This window comes from Strongylocentrotus purpuratus, unplaced genomic scaffold, assembly GCF_000002235.5.
Source record: "Strongylocentrotus purpuratus isolate Spur 01 unplaced genomic scaffold, Spur_5.0 spur5_scaffold_14, whole genome shotgun sequence".
NCBI classification, from domain to species: domain Eukaryota; kingdom Metazoa; phylum Echinodermata; class Echinoidea; order Camarodonta; family Strongylocentrotidae; genus Strongylocentrotus; species Strongylocentrotus purpuratus.
Window position 1 is genome coordinate 16210570 of NW_022145599.1, and position 18493 is coordinate 16229062.

The 18493-nt window shown below is 35.4% G+C and overlaps 1 protein-coding gene across 1 annotated transcript; it reads right to left on the bottom strand.

Annotated features, from left to right (window-relative positions):
* Positions 1 to 13934: 13934 nt before the first annotated feature.
* LOC105444792 (G-protein coupled receptor moody-like) lies at positions 13935 to 15835 on the bottom strand. Its single transcript, XM_011679496.2, has one exon. The coding sequence runs from the start codon at positions 15255 to 15257 to the stop codon at positions 14001 to 14003; it is 1257 nt and encodes a 418-aa protein (XP_011677798.2). The 5' UTR covers positions 15258 to 15835; the 3' UTR covers positions 13935 to 14000.
* Positions 15836 to 18493: the final 2658 nt, after the last annotated feature.

Below are 18493 nucleotides of genomic sequence, written 5' to 3' on the forward strand. Positions count from 1 at the left end.
TTAAAAAAAAAAAAATTGGGGGATCGTTGAAGTCTTTGGGGATGAAAAATAAATATTTGGGAATGAAAATAATATTGAGTTTTATGAAAAACGAATTTGGTTTAAACCCCCCCCCCCCCTTGGGCGGCCCCCCCCCCCCCCCAAAAAAAAAAAAAAAAAAAAAAGAAAGAAAAAAGAACGCACGCTGGAGAGAAACCCTTTCAAGTGCAAATATTGTGAGAAGATATTCAACTCATCTGGTAACTTAACCAAACACATGATAACTCTGGATATAACTGTGTATTTAACTGTTACTTGATTTAAAAAGACGTTATCATGCACTGCTTTTTATGGTCTCCATTGTGTTAATAGATGCCAGGAAAACATCACTTACGGGGTTCAAATAAACACCCCAAAAAAAAATCGGCTCGCCGCTTCGCGGCTCGTGGACGATGCTCTGCATCGTCATTATTGGTCAACCCCCCCCTTAGCAAAAAGCTAGATCCGCCCCTGCTGTTTTAATCTTAGTATCCCCCCCCCCCCTCAATCCATCTCCCGACCAATTCTCTCTCTCTCTCTCTCTCCGTCCCTCCCTCTCCCATCTCACAATTTACGCCTCATTTCTAGATATAAATTCGTTGTGTTTTTTTTAAAGTGATAACATCGTCTTCTGAGAGCCATTACACGGCGGTGAACGCCCCATAATTTCTTCTCGATAGCGATTAATCTTCCCCGGGTTTGGTGAAATGGCATTCTCTCAATTTCTCGGATGCTGTCAAATATAATTTCAGAGCTTTGAAAGATTCTTCGACAGTCTCGAAGTTATTAGAACGGTTAACGATTAGAAAATGAATACGAGAGACTAAAGGGGAAAGAAGACGGGAGAAGAGAGAAGAGACATAGAAGGAGAGAGAGAAGACGAAAAAGAGAGAGAGAAGAGAGAGAGAGAGAGAGAGAGAGAGAGAGAGAAAGAGAGGGGGGAGATAGAGAAATGTATGGCCTTAATATCTATGCATTCATATCGCACAAAACAAAACTAAATTTAGATTGCGCGCATATGCGATACAAACTCTTCAAAATTGTATTCATGCATTAGACAGGTTTGATTTAAATCATGATATTTGTTATACTTCACATCTGAGAGAATCAGATACATTTGAAGATAATCCTAAAAGTAAATGACAGCTCGAGGGAAAGACTGGTGAAAAATGCGGTCATCGCAAAGTAAAAAATAGAAAAGAAAAAAAAGAAAAAATTTTACCTTTATATATGAAGAGATCAATTCCAAAAGGAGCTAAATCCACTTTTGATGAAAATTTCATATCAGAACACTGTTCACTTGAGTACTCGTTTTCGAACAAAATTATTTACCTAAATTTTTGGAGCAATTATGAAAACATGTACCTTCTAATATCAGTTTTCCATAGACGCCTGTAAAAAATCTGGTAAACAAATTCCTTTTTCTCTAAAGTTACAAAATAGATTTAGCTCCTTTTGGATTAAACTCTTCATATCTTGAAACAACAGTTCGGGCGTATAAATAAAGTGGGAGTGACAATGTTTCAAACCTCAGAAAGATCTGAGGGGCAATATGATTAACATAAACATTTCCAAATGTCAATGTTCACGCTAAGGCAAGGGAGTGACAGCCGTGTTCAAAGGACCTCTTACGGTTGTCATGTCTTTTTATGTGATTTTATATGTCGGCGAAATTGCCGTCGTGTAGATATGACAACTTAAATCGTTTCTGATTGTGATAAATGGATGCATAGTTGACATTAATGTCAGTGACTCTCATCGAAGTAGCCATATATAATAGGAACGGCTGATCACGCCCATAATGTGACAAAGCTAAGCACGAAAAGGATACAAGGCAAACAAAACATAATAAAACAAACCCTTAAAAAAAAAGAAAAAAGAAGCAAACAAGCATACAATTAAAACAGCCGAGGCTAGCTCCAGGAAATTACACATAAAAAATTTGGGGGCCTGGACCAATGAGAGTTGAAATACATCTTTGGCACTGACATTATACTTTTTTCTTCTTTCCCTTCTCTCTCTCTCTCTCTCTCTCTCTTTCTTTCTTGTTTTTGTTTTTGCGTGTATCCCCAAGCTCAATTCAGTATTACATCACTGACCTACTTCCATGATAGAGATAGAGAGAGAGAGAGAGAGAGAGAAGAAAGACAGAGAGACAGAGAGACAAAACAGAGATAGAGAGACACATAGAGAGAAAGATGGGAGAGAGAGAGAGAAGGAAAAATAGGAGAGATAGAAAGAGAAGGGTGGGAGAGAGAGAGAGAGAGAGAGACAGTGAAAGAGAGAGAGAGAGAGAGAGAGAGAGAGAAGATAATGATTTATGGGAGAAATTCCATTGGATTTTACTTTGTCTATCAACCGATCAATCCAGCACTTATGATGATGGTATTCGCTGAATAAGATATAATATATCGCATGACCTGATTTTCATGATTGCATAATCTATGATACAACAAAAACAGGTTAAAAACTCTCACATCGTAAGGTCCAGGAAATTTCAAACTGAATTGTGCAGTCATTCAATTCATGTTTGCTCTGCTTCCAGAAAACTTACTGAAAAGTACAATAATTATTTATGATCTTAGGCAAAGGTTTCTATACGAATAGGACTTTCCTGCCAAATTAAAAAAAATGTGTGGTATTATTCATAAACATGATACATGTATTTAGAGAATTGAGAAAAATAATTTCACTTGAAGTTGCGGTATATGTGTGTATAAGCAATATATAGATTGGTTAATGTCAGTGGTTTGATTTTGTTCACAATATTGGATGTGCTCATTATTAGAGGATAATTTATGAATTCAGATATTATAAGACTAGATTATATTAACATTGTCATAAACAAGCACTTCTTTCTGTGGTTTCATTATATTTGATGTATGAATGCTCAAAGTAGTTCTAATAAAACTTATCATGATTCGCCCAGAACATTAACAAAAATAATGAGCAGCTTCTTGAGGGGTAATTTTTAAAAGAAAATTATAGGAATCTTATGCATTTTCATTGCAGTAAAACAGAAGTATTCATCACGGTGGAAAAACACAGTCTTCTATATAGTCCATCCACTGAATTGCCAAAAAATCAGAAGGTATATTGTTTTGCAAATTGAAAACACAAATTTGCTCAATGTTATGAATAACTACATTTCCGACATAATTTTTTTTTATTTTAATGTGCAAGAAAGTGCGTGTTTCAAAATCTGACCCTATGAGCAATGAAATAAGATATATAACACTAATCTATTTTATGCAATAAAACAAATCTTACGGCTCATAAATATGGAGTTACCTATGATCTGCATCAAAATTTGTATTGGTTGAATATACCGCAAAGATAATAAAATGTTCACAAAGACAGCTTTACTAAAAATCTATTGAATTCTTTTGCAGGTTCTTATGACTACACTGTAATATATCCAATAATTAAAAAAAAAACACAATCAACAATATACAAGTACATTGTTCATTCTTAACGGATATAAATCATATGATATGAATCGTTTACAAAATTAGCTTTTCCACTTTTTCATCGGTTTTCAAGATTGCTAAAGCGGTCTTTTTTTAAATTGTGTAATAAATTATAGCTATATATATCTTTAATACTGTCGAAAAAATAGGGGAGTTTTATTTCTATGTTGTAAATTTCTCAGTTGAAAATTAGGAAACAGGAAATATGATAATGAACTTGTGAAATATTGTTCAGTAAATTATTTTCTGCTTGCATAAGACATACTTAAAAAAAATAGTATGAAAATTAACATCGTTTAAAATATGGCTATTTTCTCTCACATAGGCTATTAAAAATGCATTAAATATTCATCACTTTTCTTGCTGTACAGTTTCTAAATACGACGTTTTGATATCTGAGGCAAACATACTTAATGCAGCCGGATGGCTTTGAGGGCTTCGATTAGTTGTATGCAGATCGTGGCTTTAATGTATATGCTCGTCTTTTGATTTCAACAGTCATGTCTATGCCGGTCACTAGAGCACAGATTAGAGTTTATCGAATTAAATGCACCGGATAAACATATACCTTAACGTAAAGGATTTGTGAATTTGGCGTCACCATTTCTTTCCGGTGGCTGTTTTTCCTATATAGCACTTCAAAATGTTTGTGTGATAAAGTATCCCATTAAATATGTCTGGAAATCTGGAAAAAGATGTTCAGGACCACTGAAAAAAGCCAGAGAATGTTTTTGTATAATGCTAATTAATCCCATTTATTTACTTTCGCCGAGAGATCGGTTCGCTTGTGCTTAAACACCCGATTCCAGGCGTTTTCGCTTCCAAAAAGTATCCATTAAGTGCACCTATAAGCATAATTTTGCAATTTTAAGGTTTATAAAGATGCGGTTTTATTGTGTTGATAAGCCATTCAGAGGAGCAGTTCATCAAACTAATGGTGAAGGAAAAAACCCTTTTATTTTCACTTCATTATGTTCAAGATCGATAATAGAAGCACAGAGAGCGCTAATGGTGAGTGCGGTAAAATATCTAGATTTTTTTCTTTGAAACAGAATCCATTATTTTTCATCATCTGTATGTTATGAGTCGAGGCAAGAAAGCATATTTGCGATAGGGTAGGATGGTGGCGGTTTGGAAAATAGACCATGTATGTTTTTTTTAAATTATATATCACATTCTTTTATTTTATGATATAAATATTACCACATTGTTTGAATAAAGCAGAAGTAGTATAAGAAGCAATAGTCGTAGTAATATGAGTAGTATAAATAGTAGTGATAGTAGTAGTTGTAGCAGTACTACTACTACTAGTAGTACATATTTTTTGTTTTAAATGGCTCCGTTTAGTCTCATTTCACAACGCCCCCTATCGTCAGAGCATGGTCAGATTCAGCAGCCTAACATGTTAGCCTATGGACGTTTTTTAAAAAAATCGTTAAAAATTCATTTTTTGTTTAAACGAAAAGCACATCCACCCCGACGTACTTTATCACTAGCTCTTTCATTGGAGTCCTCATGTCTCATTGACTTTTGAAAGTTCACCCACCGTAATTTTTCAAAATAGGTTGCAAGCTCGTCATTGCCTATAATACACAAACAAGTCTAACTTTGGACTCAGTTTACCAAGCGATTTGAAGATTATAGGTCGAGCACACGAAACATAAAAAGCATGAATTATCATAGATCACTTCTGCCTATTTCGTTTTGTCCACTTCATCCAACCCCCCACCGTAATTTTTCCATTTAGTAAAAGCAAACATTTTGCCGAGTTTAGCAAAAACATGAATATTCATGAACGGTCAGACAATACAGCCTTTTAGTACGTAACGTATAGTGAATGGGAATGTGCGATGATCCGTGTAGGAGGTAGAGGTCAGTGGTTTGTGCTGGCAATGTTCACGCGAGCGAAAATGAGACAATCGGAGCGATATGGTAGTAGTAGTAGTAGTAGTAGTAGTAGTAGTAGTAGTAATAGTAGTAGTAGTAGTATTAGTAGTATAAGTAGTATTAGTAGTATTAGTAGTAGTAGTAGTAGTAGTAGTAGTAGTATTAGTAGTATAAGTAGTATAAGTAGTATTAGTAGTATTAGTAGTAGTAGTAGTAGTAATAATAGTAGTAGTAGTAGTAGTAGTAGTAGTAGTATTAGTAGTATAAGTAGTATAAGTAGTATTAGTAGTATTAGTAGTAGTAGTAGTAGTAATAATAGTAGTAGTAGTATTAATACTAATGGTAGTAGTATAAGTGGTGGTATTAGTATAATGATAAGTATTATTATTATCATTAGAAGTAGTATTAGCAGTAGTACTAGTAGTAAGCAGCAGTGGTAGTACAAGGATGATGAATTAGATGGTGAGAAAAATAGTAAAAGTATTTAACAAAAGTGTGATGAACATCACAGTTATAAATATATTAGGAAAATATTCTTCAAATATTCAAATTCCTTCGTAATATAAGTTCAATTTCTCAGCAGACATAAAAAACAGGAAGAGGGCAATTAATTTGCTCTCCTAATACGATGGACGATGCTATTTTTTAATGAAAATGAAACTGATTTTATTTATTCAAAGACATAAATAAAACATGCACCAGGCTACGATTGTTATATTTCACTTCTGACATTGTCCTGTTTTACAAATTCAGACTCACGACGGGTTATCAAGACAATTCACCGCATAACTAGCAATTATCCGCCATGATGCATTAAACATACGAATTCGGATTACAATGAATAACTAGCAAGGAGACCGATAATTTCAATGTTTTAAATTGTATTGACTTTAATAAGTAACCATTTTAAATCGGACAGCAAAGGATTCAGTCGTCCCTTTTAAAGAAGAATTTTGCCTCCATGGAAAGTAGGTCCGGGAGGAATCAGAAAAATCAGAGCAAAAAAACATATAAATGAAATTTGAACAAAATTAGGCAAATGAAGACATATATTATTTTTTTTAAATATCTGAGATCACTAATAATAACGAAGAATCTGAAAATGACAATGCGTAATGGTATTTGACATCATACAAGAAGAACTCTTATAATCTGTCAAAATTACTCAAAGTATCATTTTTTTTCCACAAAATGACAACATTGCCAAAAGAGGAGTCTATATTCGTTTTCGAATCTTATTGTTTATGCATGAAATTAACATTTTTTTAACGAAGAAGTGATTGTCTGACCTTTTCTAATATAAAAAGGCCATTCCAAAGTAATGGAATAATAAATACAAGATGGGAATTCCATTACTATCTGAATATGATCAGCGGTCTGACATTTAAAAACCCACATCTCTCTTCTCTTCATTTCACTATTAAATGCGCTTATCTGATTTATCTGCACTTATTAAAGCCATCTTCTCATGAAGGACTAATTCTTCTTTTAAGAATAAATTAGCAAATACATTGAAAAAGTATTAATTAAAACATTAAGGAATGGATTCTTGATTAAGGATGGTGTTACATCTTCAAGTAAACCAGAATAATTTTTTAGAGTGTGAACAACACAACTTTTGAAATTAGTTTTTACAATTATTATTATAATTGTCATTATTATTATTGCCATTATCATCATTATCATTACTATTATTATCATTATTATCATTATTATCATTATTATTATTATTATTATTATTATTACCATTTATTATTATTATTATTGTTATCATTATTATTATAATCATTATCATCATTACATGTATCATCAATATTTGTATCATCATCATTGTTAGTATGAACGTTAAAAGTGATAGAATGATAATAATAACAATACTAATGATAATAAGGATGATCAAAGATCATAATTATAATGGAAAACCGCTCATGCACGCATGACAAATAAATTCAGCGTTCCATAATACCTTTATAGTTACAAATTAATTATTATTTGATGAGTGGTGATAAAGTAAATACATGTATATCTCAAACAAGAGGAGATTACCAATTATTTCCAACTGTAAACACCAATAAATTATAATATATCGCGTGAACTGAAAGATGGATAAGGTCAAACGTTTGGCGGACATGTTCCTTTAAAAACGATTAAAGGTTTGAGGAATTATCACCAGAAAATAAAACGACGGCCGTAATGACTGATGTCTGTACGATTATGAAACACAAAATATTCTAAATATATCTATACAAAGTTAACTGCGATGGTTTCTCAAAAAGCACGTCAAATGGAAAATATTTGGAGAAAGGAAATTTGCTAAATACTGAATGCCACGACAGGAAAGTAAAAACCTATAACCCAAAATACTGTTTTCACAAAGTGACGGTAGTGAGGAAAATCGCCACGCAAAGTGAAAGCAATTTTATTTCACTACCGTCACTTCGTGAAAACAGCGACGAAATGTCAAAGGCGAATGAGCTATTCAGATCGAATCAACTATTGAATGGAGAAAATATCTCACGTCCGTCTTCTTTGTTACGGCCGTACTGATGCTGACGAAAATTGATTAATAACAAGTTCAGTATTTGATGAATGTTCATCGGCGTTGCTCGAAGAAGGAAGTTACAATATATTCGTTTCTACAGAGCTTTGTGGAGAAAAAAAATTAAACTTCAGATTTGGGAAGTCTCAAAGAGAGTAAAAATATGACATACTAAAATAAAGAAATAATGAATCAATACTCTTTTTTTTTCCATCGTCAAAAAAGAAAACTAATAATAATTAATATCAGGTGCTTTTTTTGCCAATTTAATATCGAATATGATAATTTACTGCACTACATCTTTTTGATAGATTGCTTGAAAGGGGTGTTTTAATAATCTCAAGTTACATCGTAATATTTCCACAACGATATTAACCTTTTGAAAAACAATTAAACCCTACGATTTGGCATAGCCGCTAGGAAAAATAATGAATTTTAATTAAAAAGTACATTGGGTGATTTAGCAGAGTAGTGATTAGATTTGTATGGTCTAGCTTGAAAGTACAATGCCTAAAAATGCATGCAAGCGTAGCACCACTTAAGATAATTATATCCATTACTAATAAAGATAAAGGTGAGTTCTGGTTTTAAAAAAAAATCACAGAATCAAACGAAAATTACTCTGAATGTTCAAGATTACAAATAAATGTCATTTGCCAAACAATTTTGGTAAAAAATGTAAACTGGGTGAGTAATGAGCATAGAAAGATTAGAAAGTCAAGGTTAGTAGCCCCCGACACCATTTGTGTAGTCCAATAAACATCTTTCTGTGTACAGTGATTGTTACTTTACTAAGACTGGGCCAAATTTCTTATCATTTTGATGACTCCACAACCCTGCAATACACACCTATACTTACATGCTACATGATCAACTTTTTCTGATCCATTCCACACATTTTCTTTCACAATGCAATCGGGTGACCAGAACTCACCTTTATCTTTAAACAAGGATATTCTTCTATTTTATGTTGTCAATCTTATCTTTTATATATTTTTTAAATTTTAATCATTGAAATGGAGCACTCGGTGACCGCCAAGTTGCATTAGATTATTGGGGCTAATGGAATCAGCTTCTAGCCATGCTACATGTATGAGATACGTCTATTTCAATAATGCAGATAGATATAGGCATATCTAGAGCCTCAATATCGAGAAGAACAACAAAAGCGATAGTAATTATGTTTCGTGGTATATGGGTTAAGAAGTTAGATAGTGTTTATAATACTCATTTCATCTTTACTTCCCATGATAACAATTACAATAATGATAGTGATAATAAATAATTATGATGATGATAATAATAATGATAATAATAATGATAATAGTAAGGATAATAATAATGATATTAATGATAATGATACCATTGATAACTGATAACACATTAACATTTACATTAACAATAAGCAAAGATTAAATACACAGAATTCAAAGAGACATTTTGTTTACGTCTATCTCTCCATACTCAGGAAATAATAAAGACTTATGTTCATGCCAAACTCAAACACTTTCATTGTGTTCTACTAAAGTGCGTTAGCCATAAGGTTTATGTACATGTGCAACACGTATCAAGTTGATCCCCCGAGTTGGTTGCACAGTCACTTCTCGGTATCATATATGTATTGTATAGATTAACGGGGCTCTGATTTTCTGTTAATTGCCTTTATCTGGAGATGAGAAAATACGTAAATTTTTACATTTTTACATTTAGGCCATTTAATGTGCAATATACAAGATAGGCACGATGTTGTGAAATATAATGAAATCATCATGTGAAATATCATTTTGCATAAAGTGTAGGTGAAAACTGATACATTATCTTAATAATCATATGATATATATATATACATATTTACAAGAATACAGTATGTTCTTACACACGTTATACCTCAACTTTTGCAATCACACAAGTAGCAATCAAAGATATTTTAAAAACTCGATAAAATACATTGTTTTGTTTATGTATACATTTATTTCATGCTAAGGCCATCGACCAACTCGCTCTATCGAATATATATCTAATATAGACATGAAACCCGTTTCTTCAGCGACACATGTTTAAAGTTGTATACATGAATCATGTACATTGCACCATCCCAATAAATGTTGTACAAATTCGAATTAATTGAACTGTCATCTACCTGTTTCTGACTAAAATATTAAAAAACATTACACCAGTTCACAAAGGCCACATGCCCGCTAGCTTCAGTACTTCTTCCATATTCTGTAGCCCACCGCCTGACATATTATGTAAAGTAAGTTAAGAGAAATTCTAGGACAACTCGCCCCTGGACTATCAGCCCTGGACAAACACCTACGGAAAACTATACCTAGGACAATTAATTCCGGACAACTACGCCCTAATTGTACTCTCCCTGTGGTTAGTTGGGCGAGAGTAATTTTTCATGGGGACATAGTCCGGGGGAAATTGTCCTAGGGGAAGTTGTCCGGGGTATATGTCCACGTGTCCGTGAAACATTTTTTTTTCAGGGGTAGTTGCCTGAAGAAAGTTGTCCAACTACACAAAGGAATAACCATTTGATAGTTACAAATTCACTGTTTTTCATTCCCTTTGTGCAGCAAGATTATCAAGAACTTCTAATCATGAGCTGATCTCTGACCTGGTATTACAACATCAAACTGCACAGGAAAGTTATGCAATATTCAATTTCACACTTTGCAATTGAAACAAACAATTTTCATTTCAAGTCCAGGAGTTTCACAAGACTGACTGAAATGTTGACGTGACATAATCATGCAACGTCAGATGTGACCGTCAATAAAGTGATATATTCACCGTCATATACGATAAGAAAGAAGAAGAATCATGTAAATGGTAACAAACTTCTTTGCAAGTTTCTTGTTAATAAAGTCTCATTGTATTTCACTGATTAGAAATTTGATGAAAAAAATCATCATCTTTCGATAAACATTTGTTCTTGCTCAGCGATTTTTAATTAACTTTATGTATTCCAGTACTTGTTTAAAGGATAAATCTGTTTAATTTGAAAATTTAGTTTGAAAATGTGTTATTCACATAATGAATAGTACGCGAAATTTGCCCAGCATAGCAACAACTTATATATATAAAAAAAAAAGGATTCCATCTATACAGGTATGGCCGTACGCAACAGCTTAAATAAATAGTTTATTTCTAGTCGCTCTACGAAAGATATGACCATAAAACTTGAATAAGTTACCACCTTCCCACACAGTGAGCAAAATAGATGCACCATGTACACGTAGTGACTCCAATGAAAAGATAAAGGAAATCTAGTTACTGTAAAGAATTGACTCCCAATAGAACAACAACTTGACCTCCTCCCAAAATCACGTAAGCATACAGCTGTAAATAACCCTGGCGCAGGCATTTTTTATGACGCAAAGAAAAGTTATTAGTAAAGAATCTTTTATTTTTTCATTTCCGCCTTTTTGCCCCTATTTCCCTTGTGGGTTTTACGCAAGGAATTTTTCTAGAAGGAAGATTGTAAAGAAGGTCGTGTTCGGGGGAGAGGTGAAGAACATCGGAAAAAAAATTTACCTGGAAAGTTAGGCTCTTCAAATGCCTTTATATTCTAAACATGACAAGTAACAGCTTAAAAATGAAGCCCGATCTTTATGCCACATGTTTTTGTAGTCCAATAAACATCTTTCTGTGTACAGTGCTTGTTACTTTACCAAGACTGGGCTAAATTTCATATCATTTTAAAGAGTCCAGGAACTTGCAGTACACACCAACCTTGTTCCTCTTCAGCGTATCCAAAATGCTGCCGCTCGTCTAGTTACCCGCCCAAGACCTTATGAACATATTACTCCAATCCTTCGCAATCTCCACTGGCTGCCAGTAATTCAACGTATCCAATTCGAAATTCTTCTCCTTGCCTTTAAAATCCGTAACGGTGAATGCCCCACGTACCTTTCCAATCTCGTAAAATCCAAACCCCGTCCTCCAGGTTACGTGCTTCAACTTCCTCTCACTTTCAACTAATTCCTGGCCCTCGTGTGAAAACAAGATACGGTGATAGAGCACTTTCTGTAGCCGCCCCCAGCTGTGGAATAGCCTCCCGTCGTACAGTGTACATCCAAAATGCTCCTTCTATATCGACTTTCAAAGTAATGTTAAAAACCCATCTGTTCAAATCCATATCATGAATTTTGTCTTCTCTAAACATGTCATATAAATAAATGATGTCGTACTACTATTTGTTATGAAATAAGTCATCTTTAGCATAATTTAAGTAAGATTAAGTTTATTTATTCATTTATCTGTAACAAACTGTAATTTTGTAACGTAACATAGCATAACATACTGTAATTTTGTACAGAATAATATTGTGTAATCGTGGTGCTGTCCACCCGGCTTTTATTTCGTGTAAGGAAATTGCTTCACTTAATGGCTGCTGGAACAACAGCACCACAGCGCCTAGAAACAATGTATAAGGCGCGTTATAAATGTGATCTATTACTATAATAATAATTATTATTATTATATGCTACATGATCAACCTTTTCTGATCGATGCCACATCGTTTCTTTCACAATGCAATCGCATGACCAGAACTCATCTTTATCCTTAAAGATATAATATCCCTTCAACAGCTCCTTCAGCAAAAACATTATTTAATCTGTATTTTAGAACCACCATTTTACCATAAATTTTCCCTTGGCGGTTATACGCAAGGGGCATTCCTAGAAGGGGCTGGTTTTTGAGGACGTGACACCCATTTAATCAGTTTTTTTATCTGCAACATCTTCGGCAAAAATGTAAATTTGGGACTCCCATTTTTCTCCTTGTTGGTTATCCGCTAAGCGATGTTTCTTGAAGGAGATTGGTTTCTAGGATGTGACACCCTATTCATCAGATTTTTCCCTCTTTTTTCCGAGACGATCAACGGTAATAATTTAAATTTGAGGCCCACATTTTGCCCTCAATTTCCATTGTGAGGATATGCCAGGTGCGTAGCTAGTATGAGCTTTATTTGAAGACCGTCTAAATTTTGTTGGCATTTTCTTAAAAACAAATATTAAGTCTTTTATGTCGATAGCTTTCTTCTAAGGTGTCTGAAATAAAGATTTCAATTAAAATTGCATACAAACTTGAATATTCTATAATTCTTCGTTGCCGAAGAGAAATATAACATGTGAGATTTGTCGCTATACTGCCTAGCAGTCAGTAACAAATTTCATGCCTACAATTTTGACCAATCAAAGGCCTATAATTTGATATGCGGCATATATTACAAGGACTATATACAACAGCAAATTAGATTGTTTTGCTTGTAGTTAAAAAACGTTGAATTTTATAGATGAATTCTGTTTAGATACATGCAATAATTGTATGTACATATATAGTACGGGGGTAAGGTCTGAGTGGCAAACGCCATGACACCTATGACATTTCCCTAATAATAAGGTATGGGGGCACGGTGGGGCATGTGCCCCCTAATCGTATGACAAACACAATAAATGATATAAGAAGATGGATTGCTCGAAAACGGGATACTAAGTAGCTTCATATATACAGCATAGTATATCCGCATGCGATAATATGACGATATTCGAGCACCTCTTTTCACGAATGTCGTCATGATACGGGCAGCACGGCGCCCAAATCCAACTTATTTATCGTCATTTATATCGAAGTGAAATTTTGCCAAAATAACAGTGCATTTTTCGTTCCCTCAAAATTGATTAATCGGGATGATTTCTGGCAACGAGATTCCGGAATATATGATTCTACATTTTTTCTAGTGTACAGTGAAGTGTGGATAACTTTTTTGTCATAATAAAAGTGACTCTTTTCGCTCGCTCGCAATAGTTGAGATCCGGGTAGTATATTTTCGGGAAAGATGCCCTACACGGCCCTCTCTTGAAAATGTGAAAGTACATCTATGTATACGAGTTATCGAAACTTTCTAACTCCAACAAGGGTGCCGTAACCACAACAACAATTTTGAAGAAAAAAAAACACTGATGTAGTAGACTAGAGACTGGTGCCCCCCCCCCCCAATGACTGAGCTCATGCTTTGCAGAGACATCTATAAACCAAAAATAAAAGTAAGCGATCAAACGAAATGCCCTAGACTTTTAAGATAATCTGCACTGTCGGATATGCCTCATCACTGTGACGCATTCACGCCTGAACTGAACGTTGACGAAACTGTAGATGAAGGGATTGATCACCTGGTTGAGATTCACAGCGAATAGAGAAACGTAGAAGAAGTTGTATTTCACTGGATCCGTTTGGAGCCAAGTGAACTTGATGTTTGGGTAGTAGTCCCAGATTTTGGTCGGGATCCAGGAGAGGAAAAATATGACGGTGATGATGAAGATCATGACGGTTGTCTTGTTGTTTGTCCGGATGATCGCGGCTGGGGCAACTGCCTTTGAAGGCTTGGCCATTGCACCGTGGCTAACGCTAACGCTCCCACCAGGAGTAGGAGGAGGAGGAGCGAGATGATTTCCAGCAAAAACAGGTCTACCTTGATTAGAATTAGGCTCAACAGAGAGAAGGTCGGAGGCGTCGCCACGTCCTCCTGCGGACTGGTCCCTTGATGCCCCAGCCTCATCGCTGGAGGACTGGTCAACGGTCTTCGCAGCATAGTTGCTCTGAACCTGTGCCTTGTGCCCTTCAGTCGGGCTCTTCGAATTCGCACCTTCCTCACCCGCCCAAGCTTCGGATGGCATCACGGAAATCTGCGTTGGTCTTACGTTTCCAGATATACTGTTGGCACCACCCAGTTTCTCCACGCGGACCCTGGCCCGACGACGTACCGCTATCCAGATCAGGGTATACAGGAACGTGATCAGAGCCAGGCAACTGTAGAACAGAGTGTCATTTAAGTAGGCAATGATTTGAGCATAGGCAAGGTTATCGTAAATGTAAGAGCACTTGGAAACGGCGGGACCATAGGTCGCGATGCCCGTCTTTGAAACGGACGGTATGGCGCAGAATGCTGCCAGGACGGAGCAGGTCGAGATGATGATAACCGCCTGTTTTGGGGATACTCTTCGCTTCAATGGTTTACACACTGCGATATAACGATCAACCGTGATGACCGTTGTCAAGAACGTCCCAAGATAGGTGCTCCAGTAGATGATGAAATGCATGAGCTTACACAGGACGTCATTTGTAAACTGTGATGTTATGTAAGAATATATCTTTAGTGGGAAACTCGTGCAAACGATGAAATCGACTATGGCAAGTCCAAGAATGAAGACGTCTGTTCCTGTTTTACGATGCTTCTTAAGATAGACGATGATGATGAGGCCATTCCCAGGAATTCCCAGTACCATTAAAACACTGCGAATCAACACTGCAAGTATGTATCTTAGAGCCAACATGGTGAAATATCTTCCATGTATTTTACTTAAAGCATTGCAGAAGATGGTACGTTGTCGTCAGCAGATACATCATTTTTTCCAGCTCCCAGTTTTTAGTAAACCGTTCTGCGAGTTAACTTTAGCTCGTGTGAAAATATAATCTCATCTTGACCGAGTACAACATGAACAGCATTGTATCAAGGAAAGTCTTGCTACAAACATAAATAGTCTGTTCAACGTTTGTCAATATTTGCCCATCGTGGGGTTCAAGTAGATATCCATGCCATGAATTGTAAAGGCCAATACATTTTACTGAAACATGCTCACAAAACCTATATTCGTACTAAAAGAGATCAGATGCAAGTTACCAAAATTATGTCGCTTAGCAAAACAAGCGTAGTGAGTTGTTCAACATCTTGAAGATGAATGAACATGGTGAATGATTCCAGCGATTAAACTCTCATCACCTCGACTGACAAATATCCATATATATTTTCAAGCTGTCGTGTGGATGCTGGCGCAATTCTAAGACAGCTACTTAAAATAACATGACTGAGCGATAGGAAGAGCCATGCTCTGTTTCGATCTTTCTCTGATTCCTGCGCAGATAATGTTTACGTGTTGTTTTTATATGACGGGGAAAGAAACCATCGGTAAAAGAAAAGCCAAGCGTGCAACTGTGTGTGGGAAAACCAGGGTGATCGGTGCTTTTCGAAGGTTGCGTAATTGATGGGAAAGAAGACGAAATGCTAATGACATTATCACACATTACACAAAGGAGAGCGTTCAGGTCTTTATCAACCCATCATGGTGTTCTCGTTGGCATTGTATGTTTTTGAATAAGCGTTGGTGACTAGATGATGAGGTATACAAAAATCAAAGGCACATAATGGAAACTGAATGTATAATTTAGTCTTCAACTGAATAAAGGAAAAAAGGAAAAACACAAATAAAATAATACCACGAATCCGATCATAATTATCTACATTGTACATCCAATCACCATGCTCGCTACATATATCATGGCTGTATTTAGGCCACAGGCATAGTTGTGATAATGCTATGTATATAAAATGGGTATCATATCAGTTTTTTTTTTTTTTCAAGTGCTTTTGAAAAAAGAAATCTTATTCGATTCATTAATTTTTGTGTAGATCAGTTCAATTCCATCCAAGGAACTATGCAGAGAGTATCACCCCCCCCCCCCCACTTTCCCCTTTTTTCCTTCTCACTATTACAGCTCAAAGGGACACATTTGTAATGAGGTGAGTGTGGTATACATTTTTGCTGTTACTATTTTGTTAAAACTTGCATCGTATGTTCCTTACTTCTGGTAACATTGTTCAGATGAGAGAAAATGGTTCTAAGGTATTGACTTCAATGCTAGATGTACAATTAAAGATAATCTGAAAGTTTGAGTGAAAACGAACCATTATTAATGATACACATAGGAAAAACTGATCTGATCGATTCCTTAATTCTCCTAACTATAATAGGTGAATGTAAATCGTAACAAAGCAACGAATTGGCTCTTATACCATTCCAGACATTGAAGTGTTGAAAGATTTTAAAAAGCATGTCTAATGTCTTATTTTCATGGAAAAATGTTTGGGAAAATTCAAAAAGAAAAACCATAAATATCTTTGTGGTTTGAGAATTTGTCAGGATTTTTAGCGGGTTAGTACAGTAAAAGGAATATAATAAGTAACATTTTATACAAAATTACGCAGTTTTTTCATCGACCTTCAACAATGTTACCAAGTCACTTTTAACCATAGGAAATGGATGCCAAATGTGCAAGGTGTCTTTGATTTCTCTATGTAGTTATAACAATTAATTATTTTTCAAATAATTGACAGCGATTTCTATGGGGAGAAATGCTACATTAAGCAACCAATAAGGCTTTTACCCGAACATTTGGAGTGCGTGTTGGTGATTATCATTATTTAATTGTTCAGAAGCTATGGGGCAAACATACACCAAGATTATCAACAAAAACCTCGATTATATCACCATTCGTTTTATTTCTGAATGTTATTCAGTCGTTTTAATTAAGAACTTAATTGTGCATATGCAGACTGATTCTTGCAACTATAAGCTAATTTTCAGCCCTGGTAATGGCATCGTATGTCGTGAAAACATGGTTATATATAATTCATTCTGTATCGTTTATCCTGCAGTAGATTGATTGTTTGAACCAGCAAAATAAAAGCAACCTCACAAAAACTTCCTGGAAATCAAAGGCAAAGAAAAGAGCTAGTGTATAGAGCGTCGCTATGGGAACAAACTTTGCTCATTCGTGCATTCTACATTTCTTGGCCTGAATTGTCAACAAAACAAATACATTTTCTGGTTTTAAAAAACACAAGCATTTATTTTAGGTGAAAATAAGGGAATAAAAAGGGGGTAGTCAAAGATTTTTTAAAAAAATAGGGAAAGGGGAAGAAAGAGGGAGCGGATTGGCGTCTGGTCGGTTTTCTATATACTGTTCCCTTTTCCTGAGATGATTCGAAAATTATTCGTAGGTAATGATAATGATAATAACAGTGTCATAATATGACAGTCTTATTAGTACCCAATTGTTGTCCCCCAGTATTGCCAGTTACCTATTTAATACATCAGGTAGGCCTACATTCGAACTACTCTAGACCTTACCGAAATTAAATCATCTCTCTTCGAATCCAAGCTATGCCGAGATCAATTCATTTCACGGCAGCAAGTGGAGGGGGAAGAAGATAAATAAAGATGGGGGGGGGGGGGAGTATGAAATTGACATTAAAGCTTTAGAAAATTGTATTCCCACAACTTAAATCACTGCATACAATGCGTCACTGACGTTCGACTGCGTCAGCGAATTGCATGGTCTTGCGTCTCATGTGCAACGATCGAGACATAAGACACGAGACGTCAATATACACGTAGTAATGTTTTGTTTACTGCGCATGTCGAAATTAGGTATGGAAAGGATGTATTGCTCAACTCATTTTATAGTAGCACTTGTCTATCTTTTATGCAATTAGACGACATGAAATGCATTGTTCATATACAGTGGCCGTCATCATTTGAAGCATCCCTCTGATAATATTATGAGTATTCCATTTGTTTTACCAAAGCATTTATCATCAACAAGGGAGAGGGGGGGGGGGTGTTCAAAATGACACAGCTCATATCCCTGAATTTATAATCGTTTGTGAAATAACGCTTTGCGGAAACAACGAAGAGGAGTGGCCCTAGTACTGAACATCAAAGTTTAAGGT